Source organism: Typha latifolia, chromosome 2 (assembly GCF_019914945.1).
Source record: "Typha latifolia isolate L0001 chromosome 2, TyphaL0001v2, whole genome shotgun sequence".
NCBI lineage: Eukaryota > Viridiplantae > Streptophyta > Magnoliopsida > Poales > Typhaceae > Typha > Typha latifolia.
In genome coordinates, this window is record NC_133087.1 from 15,388,085 (window position 1) to 15,410,204 (window position 22,120).

At 39.8% G+C, this 22,120-nt stretch overlaps 4 protein-coding genes across 7 annotated transcripts; 3 read left to right on the plus strand and 1 right to left on the minus strand.

Moving 5' to 3' along the window:
• Positions 1 to 35: 35 nt before the first annotated feature.
• Positions 36 to 1,844, plus strand: LOC140781241 (expansin-B18-like). Its single transcript, XM_073127149.1, has 4 exons — positions 36 to 267; positions 402 to 514; positions 618 to 811; positions 1,322 to 1,844. The coding sequence occupies exons 1-4, from the start codon at positions 69 to 71 to the stop codon at positions 1,644 to 1,646; spliced, it is 831 nt and encodes a 276-aa protein (XP_072983250.1). The 5' UTR covers positions 36 to 68; the 3' UTR covers positions 1,647 to 1,844.
• Positions 1,845 to 3,483: 1,639 nt separating this feature from the next.
• LOC140781469 (coatomer subunit beta-1) lies at positions 3,484 to 9,366 on the plus strand. 2 transcript variants are annotated; one of them, XM_073127444.1, is made up of 5 exons: positions 3,484 to 3,624; positions 3,714 to 5,801; positions 6,930 to 7,439; positions 8,716 to 8,801; positions 8,943 to 9,366. In XM_073127444.1, the coding sequence occupies exons 2-5, from the start codon at positions 3,750 to 3,752 to the stop codon at positions 9,145 to 9,147; spliced, it is 2,853 nt and encodes a 950-aa protein (XP_072983545.1). In that variant the 5' UTR covers positions 3,484 to 3,624; positions 3,714 to 3,749; the 3' UTR covers positions 9,148 to 9,366. The 2 variants fall into 2 exon arrangements, with proteins under 2 accessions (XP_072983545.1, XP_072983546.1); XM_073127445.1 differs by having other exon boundaries at positions 3,506 to 3,624; positions 3,720 to 5,801.
• A 676-nt stretch (positions 9,367 to 10,042) lies between these two features.
• LOC140782967 (beta-ureidopropionase) lies at positions 10,043 to 12,927 on the plus strand. The gene is made up of 6 exons (XM_073129886.1): positions 10,043 to 10,284; positions 10,646 to 10,753; positions 10,995 to 11,183; positions 11,681 to 11,908; positions 12,046 to 12,270; positions 12,342 to 12,927. Exons 1-6 carry the CDS (start codon positions 10,153 to 10,155, stop codon positions 12,702 to 12,704), a joined length of 1,245 nt encoding a protein of 414 aa, XP_072985987.1. The 5' UTR covers positions 10,043 to 10,152; the 3' UTR covers positions 12,705 to 12,927.
• A 356-nt stretch (positions 12,928 to 13,283) lies between these two features.
• On the minus strand, positions 13,284 to 17,604 carry LOC140781673 (trehalose-phosphate phosphatase A-like). 3 transcript variants are annotated; one of them, XM_073127761.1, is made up of 12 exons: positions 17,396 to 17,604; positions 15,920 to 15,980; positions 15,353 to 15,836; positions 15,107 to 15,247; positions 14,916 to 14,987; positions 14,684 to 14,788; positions 14,546 to 14,602; positions 14,361 to 14,462; positions 14,167 to 14,244; positions 13,927 to 14,067; positions 13,731 to 13,823; positions 13,284 to 13,628 (listed from the first exon to the last, which is right to left on the minus strand). In XM_073127761.1, exons 3-12 carry the CDS (start codon positions 15,650 to 15,652, stop codon positions 13,569 to 13,571), a joined length of 1,149 nt encoding a protein of 382 aa, XP_072983862.1. In that variant the 5' UTR covers positions 15,653 to 15,836; positions 15,920 to 15,980; positions 17,396 to 17,604; the 3' UTR covers positions 13,284 to 13,568. The 3 variants fall into 3 exon arrangements, with proteins under 3 accessions (XP_072983862.1, XP_072983861.1, XP_072983863.1); XM_073127760.1 differs by having other exon boundaries at positions 15,353 to 15,792; positions 17,396 to 17,536; XM_073127762.1 differs by lacking the exon at positions 17,396 to 17,604 and having other exon boundaries at positions 15,353 to 15,792; positions 15,920 to 16,057.
• Between the last annotated feature and the right edge of the window lie 4,516 nt (positions 17,605 to 22,120).

Genomic DNA, 22,120 nt, shown 5'->3' on the forward strand with positions numbered 1-22,120 from the left:
TCACCCAGTACTGCTCTTCTCTAGTCGATCTGCTATCTCCTTTACCAAGTGAAAATTAGATAGCAGCAATGGCCCCTTCTCCTCATCAGGCGCCCTTCTCTTCTTCCATCCTCTCCTTCATAGCTTTACTATCACTTATCTCAAGCCTTACCCCCTGCACTTGTTTCAATCCAAAGCTCTTGAACAACTCCTTAGCTGCTTCCTCCTCCGGCTGGTCCCCGGCCGGAGCCACGTGGTACGGGAGCCCTAACGGCGCCGGAAGCGATGGTACGTAATATATGTTTTAAATTTCTCTCTCTCCTTTTTTTTTTTGCTACATATATATATATATATCAACTACGTGTAGTTATATAACTCACGAGCAAGCTAGATAGCTAAATTATCACTTTTAATATATGTAGGTGGTGCATGTGGATATCAAGGTGCAGTGGACCTGCCTCCTTTCTCATCCATGATTGCAGCTGGAAACCCTTCTCTCTTCAAATCTGGCAAGGGATGTGGTGCTTGTTATCAGGTGACGAAGTCATCATCTAGCTTAAGTTTTTTTCAGAGCAGCTGTAAGTTAATAATACGATGAGCTTAATTTGCTTAAAGATATATATGTATATGATCGTCAGGTGAAGTGCACTGGAAATTCTGCATGTTCCGGTAACCCGGTGACCGTCGTCATAACCGATGAGTGCCCCGGCGGCGCGTGTCTTGCTCAGCCAGTTCACTTCGACCTAAGTGGGACGGCGTTCGGGGGAATGGCGAATCCCGGTCAAGCCGACCAGCTTCGCAACGCCGGAATACTCCAAATACAGTACACTCGGTGAGCAATATTGATTCAACTTAATTAGCTAGCTATCACAAAAAGAACAGTCTCAGCGATACTGTATGTTTTGGAATCGTAACTAGCTAGTTGGGAAGCTAGCCAGAGCACGAACTAGTAGTTTCCTCGATTTGGAAGTAAGCTAGATAGGCAGTTAATTAACATTACACAACACTCACTTTTATAGTACTGCATGCAGGCAGCGTGCCGCGTGCGTGTATGCAAACTATGTCACTTTTTGGTGACATGCATGCACTTGAGGTTATACTTACGTGACACATATATATAAGACAATTTAAGCTCTATTTGGCATTTTAGTTTCTATTTCTTTTCAATTAATTTATAAAATATTATACAATTTCAGTCGTGGAGGTAAGTACTAAGTACTGAATCATTTGTCAAGATAATGTCTTTTTTATTAGTTTTGACTTTGACCCATGAGTTTTAGTCTTATTTCTTTAAAAGAAACATCAAAACCTAATTAATGACTATATTTGGCATCCATTGTAGTGTGCAGTGCAGCTACCCCGGTGTACACCTAACCTTCCGTGTGGACGCTGGATCAAACCCTAATTACTTCGCCGTCCTCGTCGAGTACGAGGGAGGAGACGGCGACCTCGCCGCCGTCGACCTTATGCAAGGGGGCTCCAGCGCGTGGATCCCGATGCAACATTCGTGGGGCGCCATCTGGATGCTGAACTCCGGCTCGGCGCTGCAAGCTCCGTTCTCGCTCCGGCTGACCTCCGGCTTGACCGGAAAAATCCTTGAGGCGAGCAATGTGATACCGGCGGGGTGGCAGCCCGGCGGCACGTACCAGTCTGCCGTGAATTATTAAGTCCTACGTTGACATATTAATTAATATTGTGTGTTACTATACGTATGCATATCAAGCGTGTGATTAATTATGTGAATGACCCTTGATATATATACATATATATACCAAGTGTGGTGTAATATTATGTTTGAATTAAGGAATAAGATGTCCAAAGAGGAGGAGGCAGTGTGTATTCTTCTCCCATGCGCAGTCCATTAATTTGGTAATAAGATATGAAGTTTTATTTAATTTGTGAAACATTTGTTTTTATTTTTAGCTAGTAAACATGTCCCCGAGATCATTATAGGTGATTATGTTCAGATATATAATTATCTTAAAGGATATCTGCTACATATTTTAATAAACCCCTCATTTTTTTCGTAAAATATTAATTTCCTAAACTATGAAAAACATTTGAAGTGTTCGTTTGTTGAAAAATAATATTTGAGTGTCACACGGTTAATGTTAAGCACTTTAGGAAACATTTTACTCTTAATTTAGAAACAATAAAGAGGAAAAAAAAATTAAGATAAAATAATTATTTGATTTTTTTTATGTTAATACTATCGGTAGAGTAAATATATATAAATGAGGGAGACGTATATAAACATAAATAATAGTTCAAATTTTAGTGTAATTATTCCTTATCTAATTTGCCAAGAGAACAAAGGGTAAAGTTTTGTTCCTCTCCGATGACCAACCATATGAGAGTATCAAAATTATATTCTGCAACTCTCCATAAGTTAATATAAGAAAAGTAAAAATTTATCATCTATTTAAAATCTAGTCAACGTATTCCTTATAAACATTTTACTTTTTTCTTATAAGATAAAAAGAGCTTTTGTTACTTTGTTTCCTAAATTACGAAGGAATAGATTAGATTGGGCTATTTGTACAAAAAAAAATTCTATAATTTTAATAATAGTAAAATTAAGCTCTTAAAACTAAGTGCATTTAATATATATATTTTTTAAATTAGATGCGTGCCAATTTACAATGAAGTGTATATAATTTATATAAAAATACCCCCAAAAAAAAGCCTACTTTTTATTTTTAAAATTGAAGAATATTTTTAGTGCAAATATCGTACAGAAAGAGAGAAAAGGCCGAGGCCTAGTTTGTGAAGAATTCTTTTTTATGTTGGCCCAAATCAACAGGCCTGATAATGATATGCACGAAGCCTCCCTATTGTGGAGCTTAAGTCAATTTGATTACATTAGGTGCCATTTATTCCATTTGTAGGTGCTTAAATTATTTTTAAAATACTTATAATTAGTTTAAAGAGATTAGACTGAGGGAGGCCTTACATCAAAAATAGTTTGCAACAGTGTTGACGTGACATCATCATATAACTTATGAGATGGAGAGAGAACTTAGAATGTTTATATAGCATTTTGTAATAGTACTACACTAGTCTCCTACCGTAAAATCTATTCACTGCATTGATCACTATAATCAATTGTTAAATTATCTTTAAATTACATAAATACTGTAGAGAAGAACCATAAATAAATTAAATAATATTAGCTGTTACTTTGTCAAATTATATGGATAGAAATTTCAATAAACATATGAATTACACACGATCAATAAATTATATGGATAGAAGTTAGAAATTTAAAATAATTTAAATAATACCAGCCTTTCATTTAAATTTTTCCAAGTTTTATTACTCGATTTATTCTCTTCGTAATCTCTCGTCCCAACCGCCGCACGTGCTTAGTTACCTTGAGAAGTATTAGAAGGCAGAAGATCATCTGCATCTCAGAGCGCAGGAATATGCTCCGGATGTGTTACTCGGCAGCTCCCCCGGCTGAGTAGACGTACTAAATTCCTGCGTGCATAAAGTGCAGTCGATCCCCTTCCCTTAGGAATGAGCTCAAAAGACTGAAACGGAGGGCGATTTCAATTCCGAGATCTCTCTTCTTAGTCCTGGCCCTTCCATCTCTCTTCTTCCAGATCTCGCTCTCCTCTCGGCGACGCGCCGGATTGACGCAAGGTTTGTTCTTCCCCCAACCTAATTATCCATATGTTCTCCTCCTTCTATCTAGATCTACGGTTTGATATCCTCCATTTCCCATGCGTTAGATCCAGATCTCTAGGGTTTTCGCTTCTCGATCCGCCATGGAGAAGTCGTGCACCCTCGTGATCCACTTCGACAAGGGCAGCCCTGCCATGGCGAACGAGATCAAGGAAGCCCTCGAGGGCAACGACGTGGAATCCAAGATCGACGCCCTCAAGAAGGCCATCATGCTCCTCCTCAACGGCGAAACCCTACCTCAGATCTTCATCACCATCGTCCGCTACGTTCTCCCGTCGGAGGACCACACGATCCAGAAGCTCCTCCTCCTCTACCTCGAGATCATTGACAAGACCGATTCCCGGGGCCGCGTCCTGCCGGAGATGATCCTGATCTGCCAGAATCTTCGCAACAGTCTACAGCACCCGAACGAGTACATCCGCGGCGTCACCCTCCGCTTCCTTTGCCGCCTCTCCGAGCCGGAGATTATCGAGCCGCTCGTGCCGTCGGTCCTCGCGAATCTCGAGCACCGCCACCCCTTCATCCGCCGTCATGCCCTCTTAGCCGTCTCCGCCATTTATCGCCTTCCACAGGGCGAGCAGCTCCTCCCAGACGCGCCCGATCTGGTGGAAAAGGCGCTCGCTTCGGAGCAAGATCCCTCCGCCCGCCGCAATGCCTTCTTGATGCTTTGTAACTGTGCCCAGGAACGTGCCGTTGCTCACCTCCTCACCAATGCCGACCGAGTCCCCGATTGGGGCGATCTACTCCAAATGGCTGCCCTGGATCTTATCCGCAAGGTCTGCAGATCTAACCGTGCTGATAAGGGGAAGTACATTAAAATTATAATATCACTTCTTGGATCCCCCAATACTGCTGTTGTCTATGAATGCGCCAGCACACTCGTTTCGCTCTCTTCCGCCCCCACTGCCATTCGTGCCGCCGCCAACACCTACTGCCAGCTCCTCGCGTCGCAGAGTGACAACAATGTTAAGCTTATTGTCCTCGACCGCCTCAATGAGCTCCGATCCTCCCACCGCGAGGTCATGGTCGAGGTCGTGATGGATGTTCTCCGCGCTCTCTCGAGCCCCAATCTTGATATCCGACGAAAGGTGCTCGACATTGTGCTCGAGCTCATTACACCTAGGAATATCGACGAGGTTGTGCTCGTCCTCAAGAAGGAGGTTGTCAAGACGCAGAGCGGTGAGCTTGAGAAGAACGGCGAGTACCGCCAGATGCTTGTTCAGGCGATCCACTCGTGCGCCATTAAGTTCCCTGAGGTTGCTGCGTCTGTTGTTCATCTTTTGATGGATTTCCTCGGAGACAGCAATGTAGCGTCTGCCATCGACGTGGTCCTCTTTGTGAGGGAGATCATCGAGACAAACCCAAAGCTTAGGGTCTCCATGATCCAGCGGTTGATAGATACATTTTACCAGATCCGGGCTTCCCGGGTTTGTTCCTGTGCCCTTTGGATCCTTGGGGAGTACTCACTCTCTCTGTCTGAAGTGGAGAGTGCCATTGCTACCATTAAACAGTGCCTTGGAGATCTCCCCTTCTACACTACCTCAGAGGACGGGGATTCGGCAGATGCCTCAAAGCCATCTGCGCCAGTGAACTCCTCTGTCACTGTTTCTTCAAGGAGGCCGGTGATTCTGGCGGATGGTACATACGCTACTCAGAGTGCTGCTTCTGAGACTGCTATTGCCGCTCCTACAGTTGTGCCAGGATCCTTGGCTGTGACTGCAAATTTGAGGTCTTTAATTCTGTCTGGTGATTTCTTCTTGGGTGCCGTCGTGGCTTGCACTTTGACTAAACTTGTACTGAGGCTAGAGGAGGTTCAGCCCTCAAAATATGAAGCAAACAAAGCATGCACTGAGGCCTTGTTAATCATGGTCTCCATTCTGCAGTTGGGGCAGTCTTCATATCTTCCCCACCCTATTGATAATGATTCTTACGACAGGATTTCCCTCTGCATAAAGTTGCTCTGCAATACTGGTGATGAGGTTAGAAAGATATGGCTGCAGTCGTGCCGGCAGAGTTTTGCAAAGATGCTTGCAGAGAAGCTATTCAGGGAGACGGAGGAGATCAAAGCGAAGGCCCAGATTTCTCATGCACAGCCAGATGATCTTATTGACTTCTACCATTTGAAGAGTAGGAAGGTAAGGAAAAATCATTGCTTAAGAATCTAGGGAACTCAAGGAATATACATGTATTGTTTCATTTACTACTGTTGCACATGCATCATATCCATGAGGTATTAGCTTAAAGAAATTAATGATCACACAACATTTTAGATCCATATTCAGTAAGAAGTTGAGGAACGTCCTCTACTGTAGATTCTTGCATATGCTCTAATATTATGGAAAGAGTGTTCTTTTCTTTAGGTTTTAAAAGGTTGTAGTGCATAGAAGAACTGTGATAGCTACATGCACGCATAGCCAGAATAGACATGTAATTGTTTGTAGGCATGTGTACAAGAAACCCTCGAGTATGAGTGTCAAGAGCAACTTAGCAAATCATTTCTCACAGTTTAGTGTAGCAAAAGTTTCAGACACTGTTTGCCTGTCATTCCCTTTTCCATTCACCATGTGAGACATATGGGTCTTTCTGTCAATCTACATTTTATGACATCTTTACTTTGTGCGAGGAAGCAATTACAAATATGGATCAGTAGATAATGAAGAAAAGTCACGAAGATAGCTTTTTGTTTGAAGGCAACAGATAACTAAAAGGGTTGAAAGGGAAAATTAGGTACAACCTTGGAAAACCTATACAATAATATAATATCATAATCTAATATTATCTCTGAGATATTTAGAAAGGAACTAGCTTCTTCAAGAAAAATTCTTGGTATTTTGGTCAACAGCAGACAATCACGAGTTCTATAGGACCTAGTTGAATTTCTAATTTGTCCCTCCATTCCCTTGGATAATGTGTTTGGCAGATAGCCTGTTGGATGCTGGCAAGATAATAGTTTTAAGGTTTTTACATTGAAAGAATAGTTTGATTGTTGTGCACACAGCACACACACAACAATAATAAACCATTGGTGAGAATTTTGCAGTCATTGTTCCTCATTGTTATGCTTTGTTTCATTAAACAAGTGCTAAGGTTCTCTCGTCTTTGGAGATCTTAAATTCTCTTCTTTAAAGAATAAAATAAGTATATACTTCATAAGTTGCTTTTTACTCTTCCCACAATCCCGTTCTCTTTATATTATTTCTTAAAACATTGTTTTTTTTAAATCAAATTCTTGTAAAATGTCCCTTGTCCTTTCTTGTTTTCAGGGTATGAGCCAGCTTGAGTTGGAGGATGAAGTCCAAGATGATTTAAAACGTGCAACTGGAGAGTTCACAAAGGATACAGATGATGCAAATAAATTGAATCGCATTCTTCAACTTACAGGATTTAGCGATCCTGTTTATGCTGAAGCATATGTTACAGTTCATCACTATGACATTGTCCTCGATGTTACCGTCATTAATCGGACAAAGGAAACACTTCAGAACTTGTGCTTGGAATTGGCAACTATGGGAGACCTGAAACTTGTTGACCGACCGCAGAACTACACATTAGCACCAGAGTCAAGTAAGCAGATTAGGGCCAATATTAAGGTCTCTTCAACAGAGACTGGAGTAATTTTTGGCAACATTGTATATGAGACTTCAAATGTGCTTGAGAGAACTGTTGTTGTCCTTAACGACATTCACATCGACATTATGGACTACATTTCTCCTGCTACATGTGCTGATGTTACATTTAGAAACATGTGGGCAGAATTCGAGTGGGAAAATAAGGTATGGCCTCCTAAGACATTAAGTAGAAAATATTCAATAAAGCGCTTACAATAACTGGATAATATATATGAGGCATTATAAATGTCATTAGACAAGAAATTGTTATCTGGGTTGGTATTGATTTGAAAAAATCATCAGTTCTTTCTACTGTAAGTGCTGAAATTGTTTGACATCATTATTCTCTTGTCCCTTTTTTTATGTATGCTTTCATTTGGAATACTGGAAATTTGTTGACCACCTGTAAGTCTGTAACTCTTAGAGGTGCAAAACTTATGGGAGTTACTTGAATATGGTGACCTAGGAAAGTTGTGGTTAAGAGGCTGCTTGAACTGTAGGCCTCTTCCTTGTGCAGTTATATGTTCTTTACCTTGATATTCCATCTGATGGTTGCCATTTGATACCTTTCATCAGTGCACTCTTGATATTTCTGTTTTTAATTTAAAATGAAGCAATATTTTTGTAACTTCCATCACTCAATAACACTGGATGCAACTTTATTGTAACTAAATTTCCATCTAGATTTGCACAGCATGAAGAATTAGAATATCTCTACATTGTAGAATCCAAATTCCTGTTGGATTCTGAGATTCTCACTGCTGTTGCGAGTTCAGACATCCTAATCACCATGTGATCTCATGTAAGAATGGCACATGTGCCTATTATGCAGATGAGTAAGGATATATATAACTCCCAAAAGAAGGGCATATGGTTTCATCATATCTTTTACCGACAATAGAACATGCATATTGTTATAAGAGAAACGGAAGGATCATGCCTTTGGTGGAAATTATGATGGATACTTTTATGATGAGTATGTTCCAATCCAAGATGCATGATTCTTCGTATGACAAATGCACATAAATTCTGAAGTATCTCCAGTATTCTCTTTGATCCTATATATAAATTGATCCTTTTGTTTCCATGCTCTCCATTTCATCCTGTGACTGGAAAGCTTTAACTTCTTGTTCACACACGTGCTATTACTTCATTGCAAAGCTGATGTGAGAGAACAGTTTTTCTGTTATTAGTAGACAATATCATATGAATCATTTTGTAGCTCGTTTCTATACTATGTGAGGGAGATGGTTAGTTTTTTTGGAGAGACTGAACACTATTTCCTGAGGCAATTCCCACTGTTGTTAATTTTGTACTTTCTTCTATTGCTACTTCTCTTTTGCTCGATAGTTCTCTGTTTGTTCATGAAGTATGTTTCTTCTGTTTGATCATGCACCTTGTAAATAGTTCATACATGAAAGATCTTTTTCATGCATTTCAGGTGGCTGTGAACACTGTGATTCAGGATGAGAAAGAATTTTTAGACCACATCATCAAATCTACAAATATGAAGTGTCTCACTCCACCGTAAGTTTTCAAGTCAATGTTGTACTATCATATCTCATGTGCATATGCCTGTTCACATTGAACAACTCTTTGGGGTTCTCTTGTCACGATTTTCTGCTTTGCTAATTTATGTTCCTTGCTCTCCAATATTATCGATTTTAGGTCCGCACTCGATGGGGAATGTGGGTTTCTTGCAGCTAATCTTTATGCAAAGAGTGTATTTGGGGAAGATGCTTTGGTGAATGTTAGTATTGAGAAGCAGGCAGATGGGAAGCTCAGCGGATACATCAGGATTAGGAGCAAGACACAAGGAATCGCACTCAGCTTAGGAGACAAGATCACTCTCAAACAGAAAGGAGGAAGTTAAAGCTGAAATCTTTCTGCCAATAAATATTACCTTTCTATACAACATTTTGAACTTATGTTTGTATCTTCTTTTTTCAATTTCTTTTTGAAGTTATTTTGTTTTGGCCAATTTTTATCACATTGTTATGGGACTAGTAGTACTAATTGTACCAAGAGCGACACTGTTTGTTTCTCATTCTATTTGGTATACAATGCGTTCAGGAACTCGTTTATTCTAAAAGGGGGTTTCCTCAAAAACTAATTTGATTAATGTTTTCTCTACAGCTTCTGGGTTTTAGATTGCCGTCTATTCTAGAAGGGGGACATGCAATGGCCGTTTGTTCTAAGTATGCTAACCCCGCTACAGAATCGTCAGGATATTGTAACATTTGCCTTATTTTTCATCATGGTTGGCCAATATAGTATTTCAGGATTTAACAAGACTAAGAAACCATGTTTGTGTATTTCATCATATTCTTACATTCGTAGGTTTGTTGCTATCTTATCGTGGGAAAGAACAACTCCAGTGAGATGTCAGCTGAAGCTTTAAACCCTTATAACATAATCTGGCATTTAGAATGCAATGCAATGAAGTATGCCACCATTAGTATATTCTGACATATCATCAGCAAATAAAATAATAGATAAATTAGACATGTCAATTTCCTCTATCAACCAAAAGTGAGAGAAAAGTGAAGTTTTTGAATGGAGCACTGCAAATATCTTGTCTTTTTCCTAAAAAATTTCTCACCCCCTGAGTTGTATTCTCAATTATCACACTATTAAATTATTTTTACATTCAATATTAGCTCCTCACCGAACACTTCTCGTCCACCATTGACCCCAAGCAGAAGCAGGCAATTCGCTATTCTCCCCAAAACAGGAAGCCTGTAATCTGCCCATTCATCAACGCCCGACGTGTCCTATATCCGAAAACTAAGCTCTTTAATACGACTATTACATTTCCACGAGATCCCATCTCGTTCCTGTCTCTTGCTTGCTGCTATTCTCTTCCTTTCCTCTCGCCATGGAAAGCCACGGTACCAGCAAACACGAAGAGGAGCACGGAAGAGGAGAAGCCAAAGTGGAAGGGTCCATCCATGGCTTCGAATCCCTCCAACGCCTCCTCGAGGCCAATCTCAAACCCGAACTCTTCCAGGTTCCGACCCAAATCGTCCTTCCACTAAGTGCTATTAGGGCTTCTTGTATGATCCTATAGGGATGGTACCTGATTTGATCCCAAAATCGCATCTTTTGATACCCGAATCTAAGTTTCTGTCACTCTTAGAGGGCACTATGTTGTAATTGGATTTGATCTTGATATAATTTTGAAAAAGAGACTCTCGATCACTCCAATCAATCAAAGTAATATTGTATTAATGAATTAATGCCACTACTTGGTCTAAAAAAAATCCAATCAATCAAAATAACAACAAGAACCGGACCCTAAAATGTAGAGATTACTGTATTTTTCTTTGTATCACAAATAGTTTTTTTATAGCATCTTGTTCCATCGACAGGAAGTGACCCGGTTGTTGTTGGGGTTGAATTGTGGGCGTCCTCTAGAGCGCATCGCCATGCCAGAAGCTGCTGCTTTGCTCTCAGAAGAACACAATTTTGATCTGCAGGTGTAGTGCCCTTCTGTCATTGCATATATGTTGAGGAGAGAGCAAAAGAGGTTGAACTCAAGAAGGAAATAAATTTAAAGCGGAATATTATGCCTATCTATGTTTGCCTAGTTTAATTCCTGAAATTTAGTTATGAAATTCATTGTGAATTTGAAATCAATGTAATATATATTGTATTATGATTTAAAGTAAGCAGTTCTCAACTTCATCGATTATGTAAGTTGTTTTCAAATTTTTACAGAGTTTCTGTTTCCGTGCTGACAATGAGTTACTGCGACAACCTCGAATTGTCCGTGTTGGCCTCATTCAGAATTCTATAGCCCTTCCGACTTCTGCCCATTTTGCTGACCAAAAGATCGCTATCATGGAGAAAGTGAAATCCATGATCCATGCAGCTGGTGCTTCTGGAGTCAATATATTATGTTTGCAAGTAAGTACTGCATAAAGATTATTTGTATTTCATCTCCTTGGTGAATGCTGAATGTGTAAAGTCATCATATTACAGCATGAAGATTCTGGATTAGTAATTCTAAATGCATCATAGAATTTTTCAATCCTATATTGTTCCTGCTTCCGTGAATGAAACAGTTCTTTTAGATGATTTTCTACTTCTATTCTTGGCTCATCAAAGCAACACTTCTTTTAATATCAGAAATACTCTTATGATTAGTTTATGATTATACGTTATTATAGAATTGTTGGTAAAACTGTACTACATTCCATGAAATTTAGTTTGTACAATAGAACGGAGAGTTGTATGCTGTGTTCCGGAAGGATGAATCTCTCCCGAAAAGGAATCTGTTTCCGTTATTCTCTAAGTTAGTTTGCTCTTCCTTTTTGTTTTGTTTCATCCTAATATTTGCTGAACTACAAGCTCCCTACTTGACAAAGCAATCATGTATCCCAAGTTCTTATCTTCGAATGCAGGAGGCTTGGATGATGCCTTTCGCCTTCTGTACACGTGAGAAGAGATGGTGCGAGTTTGCAGAACCAGTTGATGGAGAGTCTACTCAACATCTTCAGGATCTTGCACAAAAATATAACATGGTTATCGTCAGTCCAATTCTTGAAAGAGATATCAATCATGGAGATATCATTTGGAATACTGCTGTTGTAATCGGAAACCATGGCAACATAATCGGCATTCATAGAAAGGTAAATATCTGTTGTTTCCTGATTTCTTCAGATATATTCTTTCTTTGTAATAGGAAGGTAAAAAGATAACATTTTTCATTTGTCAATGAAAAATGTTGATAATTTTCATATTTTCAAATTTGGTAAATCTGAATCAGAACCACATTCCAAGAGTTGGTGATTTCAATGAGAGCACATACTATATGGAAGGAAACACAGGACATCCAGTTTTTGAGACAGCTTATGCGAAGATTGGTGTGAACATCTGTTACGGAAGACACCATCCTCTAAATTGGTTGGCGTTTGGTCTCAATGGAGCTGAGATTGTCTTCAACCCTTCTGCTACTGTTGGAGAACTTAGTGAGCCAATGTGGCCTATTGAGGTTGGTCTCTTTTGACTTTATTCTTTACTCTTTGGCTATTTCATTCTTTACTAACTAGTATTACATTTCAGGCGAGAAATGCTGCCATTGCAAATAGCTACTTCGTCGGTTCGATAAATCGAGTTGGTACTGAGATCTTTCCAAATCCATTCACTTCAGGTGATGGGAAGCCCCAGCATTCAGAATTCGGACATTTCTATGGCTCCAGTCATTTTTCAGCTCCAGATGCTTCTTGTACTCCATCTCTCTCGCGCTCTAGGGATGGTTTGTTGGTCGCGGACATGGATCTCAACCTTTGTCGGCAGATAAAAGATAAATGGGGGTTCCGTATGACCGCTCGTTATGAATTATACGAAGCGATACTCTCAAAGTACTTAAAACCAGATTTTACACCCCAAGTCATTGTTGATCCCTCATTGCAGAAGAGAACCTAGTGATAGAATGCATGCGGGATACAAAGTACATAAAAATGGAAATCCTCATGATAAAAGTCGACAGTGCTGTAAAGGATGGAAGGTTATTGTCTGTTAGAAATGTCTATTAGCTTCCATATCGCTTCGCTGTATCTGCTGTGAAATTGTTTTAGCATTCATTGGTTCCTTCCGAATGTATTGAGATTATCCTTATCGTATGCAAGTTTCTGTGGGTGGAAGAGTATCAAGTTGCTTTTTGAGAGGAAAAGTTCAAAGAAAAAAAAGATGCTTTTGCTTCTTTGTTAAATAGGATAAATAGTTCTACCATAAGGGTGGAACTATTTTATTTCACCTTATTCTTGGTCTTCTTAAGTTATGCAAGCGAGCTGATGCGCGTTACAGAAACCATAATGTCAAGTCAAGTGATTCTTATTAATAACGATTTCTTTTTATAAGGTAATTTTCAGTTCAACTGGGTCAATGGTTTATATGAAAAAAATTTATCTCAAACTTCGGTAAAATTTAAGCTAATTTTAAATTGTTATATAAATAGCTAACTACATTTGAAAATTGCAACCCATCGTGACGTTACAACCACTCTTAAAAACTTAACTAAAATATATTTCATAAAAAGACAACTAATTCAATAACAAGAGAACTGAAGGGCAGAAAGAAGAGCCCCTAGAAGGCCAGGAGAATAAAATGGCCTTGTAAAAATTAAAAACCAATTTCAATATCAAACTTCTGATTCAAATTAACTTCGCCTCTGCATGGAAGTAGCCCAGCCCAGCCCAGCCCTGTTCCTTCACAATCTGTTTGTTTTTCAGTAGTCTAACTACTGATCTATACATAGTAGTTGCTTTTGGATTAGTTAAATGAGAGTCATCACTTTGCAACAATGTGCCCTTCCTTCCATCTCACCAAGGATTTCAGGAAGTTCATCACCTGAAAACAAATTGCAGAGCACATTCAAATCGTTGAAATTATGAATGATTATAATGCTGCCTCTTTCTACCACCGAAAACTTTACGCCGAGATTATTCTCACCTCAGATGGGTCTCTCAAAGAGAAGAAAGCATCCGTTTCTTTAGGTATAGATGATACTAGAATTCCATACCCACGGTTCCCCTCTCTGAGAACCTGATCGAATCATTGGAAAAAAAAATAAAAAATAAAAAAAACACCTGTAAGAGATCCTATTCCAAGAAAAGATAAAATAGAGAGGGCAACTAACTCTATTCACCTTGAATGCATCTTCATCAGTACGATCATCTCCAACATAAATTGGAAGCACATCATGGCAGTTGCTCAGTCCGAGGGATTCAAGTAAAAACTCAACAGCTTTGCCTTTGTTCCAGTCAATCACAGGACGGACTTCAAAAACCTGCACCATTTTGAACGACCAAGATTACAGCTCTACCAATTAGAGAAGGAATGAACAATTAATTACATCATAGAAAAGGCCGATGGCTTTCTGTTGTACCTTCCGCCCGTGGGTTAGTCGTAAACGAGGGTAGGCCTTCAGGACATCATCCACAGTATGTGCAACCAGTGCCCAATTCTGTAAGCAATGATAGAAAAAGCAAAAAGGGGTCATCATTACTCGGCCACCGTAAGCTCCTTAAAGAGATAAGTCATCCATCCCACGATACAACTACTGAGTTTTAATCTTCTTACCTTGTCGTCTACGTTACGATAATGTACAGAGACACAAAACTTATTGTTTTCTACATTGACACCTTCAATTCCTTTTGTATTCTTCACGAGGGAATTAAAAACCTGTCATGCAATCAATAGGTAATGAGCTCCGAAAAGTCCAATAAACAGCTATCAGTTGTAAAGCATTAATGAGGCGAACTAACCTCCTCGATCATGGGTAAAAACTCGCTTGCAGGCTGGAAGAGATTCACTTCCTTACCCTGAAAAAAGGAGCAGAAATCTTAAATATTTATTTTGACAAAGATTAATGGAGCATGCCAGAAAGCTAACCCCCTCTTCACCTGCTTGTTAGGAGATCTAATGCAAGATTTTCTGACTGGGCCCATAATGTCCATTCCATGACTACCAGCATAGAACAGTTCAGTTAGCTTTACGAATTGAAAAACCTGGCAAGGGTGAAAGGAGAGAATGGTCAGACGACAAGGGCATTTTAGTGGCAAACGAGCACATAACTAGTACAGGTATGCGGACTAGAATAACTAGTCATACAAGGTATGCTGAATTAATCTATACCTTGTCGCGAGATCTTCCACTAATAATTGCAGTAGGAAAGTACTTCGCAACATTCTGGACAGCGGCGCGCATCTGGTGAACAGGTTTATTAGTTACAATGTGGAGAAGCATGACCGAGAGAATTAGAGTGGCAGTTTTGCAGAATATTTTAGCGGCAAGTTTGTAATGATCCAGAACAGAAAGTAGAATACCGCATTCGACATGAAAGCATCGTCGGGGTTATCCACAATAGGCGAAAGCGTTCCGTCGTAGTCCAAAAACAAAGCTATCTTCTTGCCTTTAGCATAGGCAGTGATTTGCTCAAATGAAGTTAAAGCTGATGGATACTTCATCTACAAAGAGCGGAGGAGGGGGGGGGGGTTGCATTCTAGTAAGCACCTTTCTACTAAACTGGTTACACATAGTAGGTAGTAGTACATCACAAATTGCAGATTTACCATCCAGGTACGATAAACATGACCAACTTCATCAGAGGCTGCATCATGGATGGAATGCTTGTTTGGATTCTTATGAGGAGGTGAAGATGATTTCATCACATCCAGCCAACCACTAGCGCGGACATCATCGAGCTTACTAGGAACATGTTTTCTTCTAGGTCTATTTAAATAAAGACTAGAAGAATATTCCGCAGATGGCGTTGAATAAGGCATCAAATTTGAAGGTAAGCCTAATCTTGAGTTGCTTACAGGCGCAGGATCAGTAATAACAGGTGAACCATGGTTTGTCTTCAAGTCCATCCGATACCAATAAATGTAGGAGTTCTTCTCTAAATGAAATGTAACAACCAGACAGGAGAAAGTTGAAGAATCCTTGTCTGTAATATATTTAACCAACACTTTTGTCAATGAAGAACCACCTCTTTAATGTCTTCTTATCACTGCACTTGTGCATGCAATCCATCAGTCAGAGAGTTCCCGAAAACTAATAAAAAAACCAAGGTTAAAATAAGAAACAACCACATCACCAGATGAATTATATCGTCAGCGCCAATCTATATATATTACCTTCTCGTTGCCAGAACCAAAAAGCATTACGGCTGGCAGGAACTCATTCCAGGATTGTTCACTGCATGAAGCAATAAGGAACAAACAATTTCATTTACCGACTATTATTATTTACCAAGGTAATCAAGTAAAGTGATATGATCATACTAATATAATTAAATTCCATGTGCAGTGAGCTCAAGAAGATATTTTAACTTTTTTTGATAAGCCGGACACCAATCGTTATTCTGTTCTGACAGAAAAAGGCATAAACAGATAATTTAACGAACTATTACTGTGTAGATTTTTTTTCATAATTGGAACAATTAATCAGCCAGCAATCATATAACAGTTCCTACTTTTAACAGTCGCAAACTTCTTCAGCAGAGCCAAACAAAGGACTAAGCACGAATCCTTTGCCAACATGATAAGATATGCATCAAAAGCTTGGGCATTGGTGCGGCAGGAATACTCATCCTTTTAAAGCTTGTGAATAGTACACCACCGTAGCTTCTTTTCTCTATTTATTAGTATGCCATACAATAATATTTCACAAATTTTCTCAAAAAAATAGAAGAAAAAAACGATAATATTTCGGAAAAGGTGCATCTCTAGCGAACTCACAACAAAACAGACACCGGTCTACAGTTTATTCATTTCTTTATTTTTGTGAGGAATGAAAAAAAAAAAAGGAGCTCAACTAAATACAATGCACGACGATTAAAAGATATATGGAGGGCATGCCAATGTAGGAGATTATACAGCTTATAAATGCAATGAAAAATGAATTGCTCGTTACGACTGTAGACATTGTTAATAGCGAAAAGATCACATTGACAAAATTAGGATCGAAAGCTACAAAGAAATCAACCCGGTTGAAGTAATCTATTAAAGACTCTTATCTTTGATATGTGGGCACGTAACAAACTGAACATTATTAATGTATGCTTCGAGGCACATCTTTCCACCAAGAAAAGATGTAGTAAAAGTTAAAGCTCGACAAGGAACCACAAAAAAAGCATCTATACTAGAGTACCCAAAAGGCACATAGACGTTGGAAAATCTGTGGGGCAACGTATGGCCCGCATCACATTTAATAACAAAATCTTCAACTTTAGGGGCTAAAGCAAACAGACATGTCCTTTTTGATTGCAAACGCACGTTAAACATGCCAAGACGAAGACTTAACAAAGAATGTATATAATTAAATCGTCAAATATGAAATAAGAAGTAACGTCGTTTTCCTAATAATATACTATGATGACGGTCACATCACCGAACACAGATGCATATGAACTCAAAGCAATCCGTTGGGCATCTAAAAGATCGCAGGGAGATTTCGAATCCGAGAGATGTCGCCACTCAAACATTATGAAATCAAGAACCTTTCCAAGAACACACGAGGTAATTCAAGATGACTTTAAGAAAAAAGAAGAAGAACTCATCGTTCGAATACAGCAGATGAATGACTTTAAGAAAAAAAAGAAAAAAAGAAACCTGATCGAAGAGAGGAGGAGGAGGCGGTTGTTCTCACGAACGTATCGAGATCGAACACCGCAATGCCCGACTCGAGGAGCCGTAAGAAACCCTAGAAGAAGTTGGAGGAGGGGAAGAAGCGGTCGCGTTCTCGTAACAAACCCTAGCGAAACGCGGGGGAGAAGGAGCAAAGAAAGGGAAATTTAAGAGCGCTTAAAAGAAGGGAGAAGAAGAGACGAGAAGAGGGCGGGGGCGCGTACTTATAGAGTTGGCTCGGGTTCAAAGAGACGTGAGCATTAAAAGGAATTAATTAATTGATAGTGGGCGGATTCCGTCCAAGTCGGACTCCAGGAACTTCCTCGGCAAGTATTTGCGCGTAGAAAAACTCCTGCAGATCAAGAATAACTAGGATACGTGATCATGGGGGTCCCACCGTGCCTAATTACTAATCCAAGGACTTAAACTATGATCCACGACGTGGCTAAGCGTGGACCAAGGGAATCGATTAACTCGAGATGATAATGATAGTAAGGAGCCGGTGGTTAAAATTAGCACCGGTGCGGTTAATGTTTCTATAATGAAATGATCCAGTTAACGTTCTCCTCACCGACACGTGTAGCTTCATCAGCACCTACGTGGAGCTGGCGAGGAGGCTTTCGTGGTCAAGTTTCACCGGGCTGGCCCGCAATCGCCGGTGGGAAGTGACCGGGATTTTTGTTTGGTTCTATGATATCTAATTAAAGCTGTCAATTGACTGGTCTTGGTCGGAAAAAAGATGAGGGAAAATATCCGTGGAGGTCAAAGTTACGGGGCTTTGCTTTGGCCGGATGCGGTTGGTTTATTTCATAGAATCACACTTTATGGGGCAAATAATTAAGCTTTGAAAGGACTAATATATCTATGTTATGTGTTATAAATATATAAAGATTAAAAAAAAAATACCAAAGATGGGTAATAGTATTAGTCGCATTACAAATATAGCCTAATGTTTAGGCACTAGAAAGTTTTAGTTAATATTATTTCACGACTAGATAGCTCACCAACTCCGCTAAATTTGGACAAAGAATCTGAAAAGGTTGGTGCATAGGGTTTATTTTGTCTTTTAAAAAAAAAATAACATTCAAAATGATTTGAGTGACATAATACCAGCTTTGTTTACCTATAAGTAAAGCGGTAATAACGAATAAAGAATATAAAAAATGGTACTTCCACGAGGAAAGTAATAGTACTTTTTACTTAAATTTTCACGTTTTCCACTGCACGGTAATAACTAGAATTGTTAAAGCTATCGTACTTTTACTTTTGGCCTTTTTGTTGACAGTATGCGCCTGCGGATCCACATCGGATCCGCGAAGCCACGTTTGTCGTGTTCCGGAGGAAGGACAAAAGGTGGGTGCCCACTACCTCCACCGCCAGCTCCTCGCCACGTGTAAAGGTCGACCACGTCGACCGCGCGCGGACAAACAGCTGGGAGAGACAGCTTTCGTACGGCGGCGCCTCCGTGGCGGCCCGTGGGCCCCCACAATTGGAGCTGTTTCCTGCACACGTCCTGGCTGCCAAGGTCGACGTGCACGTGGTGCGGAGCTCCCGTCTTATTATATGCAACGAAGAAGCGAGAAGCTATTATTTTCTTTTATTTGTGCCATTCTAACTATATTGCTCCTCAAATATTGTACGGTTGTATCTAAACAAATAAGTTTTAAGTTTATCTTATAAAACTATAATAAGTCATTTTAATTCACGTGGAAGTCATGTGTATACGAAATCTTTTTTTTTTTTTCTTTTTCTTAAACCGCTAAATTAGATACAATATTTAGTGAGCATTTCTAAAACGAAAAAAAATTATAAATAAAAAGAAACTGGGAGAAGAGGCAGGTTAATTGATGAGGTGTTAAAAGAAGAAATAGTTAGGTGAGACGTCTCTGGAAAGAAATTTAATATGTTGTACGTGAGTCGGTGTGACACGACGCATCGGAGAAAGTCCTACGCGTGCGCGATCGGTTCCACGATTGGATGCATCCTCGTTGGGAGACAGCTTGACAAAGTTTTGGTCGCATTAAGTTTAATGCATCCAAGCCCATTTATTCTGGTCGATCTGGCCAACGGCATAGGTTAGCCCAGGATTCAGAGGGGGCCCATTCCCCCCCCGCCCCACACACAAACATACATACATACATGACATGATACATGGGGAAGTTAGTCTAAATTTATCTCTCGATTCCGGTTGGCGAGATGCTGTCTGTTTGCTATTTGGGCCGGCCCAGCTCGATATGGTTCTATTATATATGTCAGAAAGTTTTGCCTTATAAGTATATCATGTTAAGAATTAAACATAACGAAAGCTTAATTAATATCTCCTGTCCAACAAAACGAAACGAATGACGTGGGGATGGTGTGAGAAGAGGATTGGTTAGGGAAGTGGAGGAGAAGATTTTATTTATTTATTTATTTATTTATTTATGGGGAAGGGTGGATGGAAGTGGAATATTAGATGTGCATTATTTATGCATAGTGGTAGCCAAATCACTCCACACTAGACATACACAAACACGCACCCACTCCATCTTCTACCCTTCTTCTTCTTCTTCTTCTTCTTCTTCTTCTAATCACAGAAACAATAATGATCACTAAGGAACAAAACATGACCTTCCTCATCTCCCCCTACCTTCCCTTCCAATATCCCACCTCAGATTGTGGTGACAATGGAATTCCCACCATAGATGGTACCCAATATATGTAGATGTCCCTTTTTGTATATGGGTGTTAGGTGAGGTCAATTGTGTGAGAAAGTGGTCGATCTATTAAGATTTGAATTTCTCGGGACACCACTGGAGTTCTGCAGGTCCCTGAGGAAGATTATGAGTTCAATTCCCCCTCTAGGACATTAAGGTTGGTATTTAGTGAAATTGTGTCCAACTCTTATCAATTTGGGCATTGGAAAAAAAAAGAAGGAAGTATTAACCTTAGTGGAATCCTACTACTGTCCTTTGCTTCCACTTATTTCTTTTCAGAAATCTATAAAACCTCGAGCTCCAGGTATTGGGTTGTGAATTGTGATCATAAAAGGAAGCACCTTTGGCAATTTGGACGCAAGCTTAGGACTCACCAATGGCTTCCATCGTCTCAAATCTAGACCTTACCATCCTCCAAACCGCGCAGAGAAGTATTAGATCTGCTCATCACCTATTGCACTGCATTGCTGGCCAAAGGCTAAGTAGAAGCTCTCATGAGCTAAGCTCAATTGCCCACGAAGCCATTGCCGAATTCAAGACCTTTCTCTGCTTACTTGATAGCTCCTCTCCTACCCACTGTAAAAGGATAAGGAAAGGCCCATTGCCGAATTCTCCTCATCTCGATCCAACTTCATTAATCGAACGTTGTGTTTCTCCCATCAATCCTATAAACACCCCCATCACCACCAGTGCTAATATATTACCTTCTATTGGAGTAAATAGTAGTAATAACATCAACGAGCACTTCTTGAACTCATGCTGCTACTCTTCTTCCTCCTCCATGCTGCCATCCAAGAGGAAGCATGGCAGTGAAGGCGGCACCGCGAAGTGCACGGCCTCGACCGGAGGATGCCACTGCTCGAAAAGAAGGTGTGTTGATGATCAATTCTGTAGGAAATCTTGGATTGTTCTTAGTAAATTGACACTGGAATTAGCGTCTACTCTACTCTCTTTTGATAGAACGATAAGGATTAGGAGGACAATTCGAGTGCCTGCAGCTTTGAGTAGTAGATTAGCAGACATACCATTCGATGACTTCTCGTGGAGAAAGTACGGCCAAAAGCCGATCAAAGGTTCGCCACACCCGCGGTATGCTACTATTTGTCAACTTTAATATATATATATATATATATATACTTGGCTTTCACTCACTGTTCTTAAGCATCGTACTCTTATTTATTAATTTATATCTATACAAGAGCACCATACTTGATATTTCTTACATAAACAACAAGTCTTAGTGTGTCATTAATTCTCGCTCAATATGGTGTGGTTCGGTATCGTCCTCAGAGTGAAGCATCTTCACATCTACTTCGATCATCGTCGTCGTCGTCGTCATCGTCCGGTGACTGAGCTTTCCTCCTTGGGCTGCATCCAGATCATCGAATTCTTCCAACAAGAAACATATCATGACTTCCTTTCACGATTTCTTCTTTCAAATGCATTTTCCCAGTTCCTAATTTCTAACTCTAATAAATAAATTACTTAGGAGCTATTACAAGTGCAGCAGCATGGGAGGATGTCCTGCGAGGAAGCACGTCGAGCGATGTATACACGATAATAGTATGCTGATCATAACATACGAAGGCGATCACAACCATCCAAGGATTACAATGGCTGCACCTAGCATCATGATACCTCGTTAGACTCTGATCAGATGGAGAAGAAGGCCAGTCTTAATAACCTTTGTTTACCTCCAGCTTAATTTAAAGAGATCATATAAATTAACTTTAATAGTTCTTCATGATGTAGAAATTGATCATCAGATGTCAAATGGATGCATGGCATGGCATGGCACATCAAATGCACTTTATATTGGACCTTATGGGCCAAACGGGCCAAAACTTGAATTTATAAGATTTCATGATGCCATTATATTTCGAGATATATATATATATATATATATATATATATATGGGTGAGAACCAAATGCATGCATGTGTGGGGGCATGCATTACGTTAGCTACAGTTAGAAGTTAATTAGAAAGAGCCACATCTGCCTCTTGGCCATACT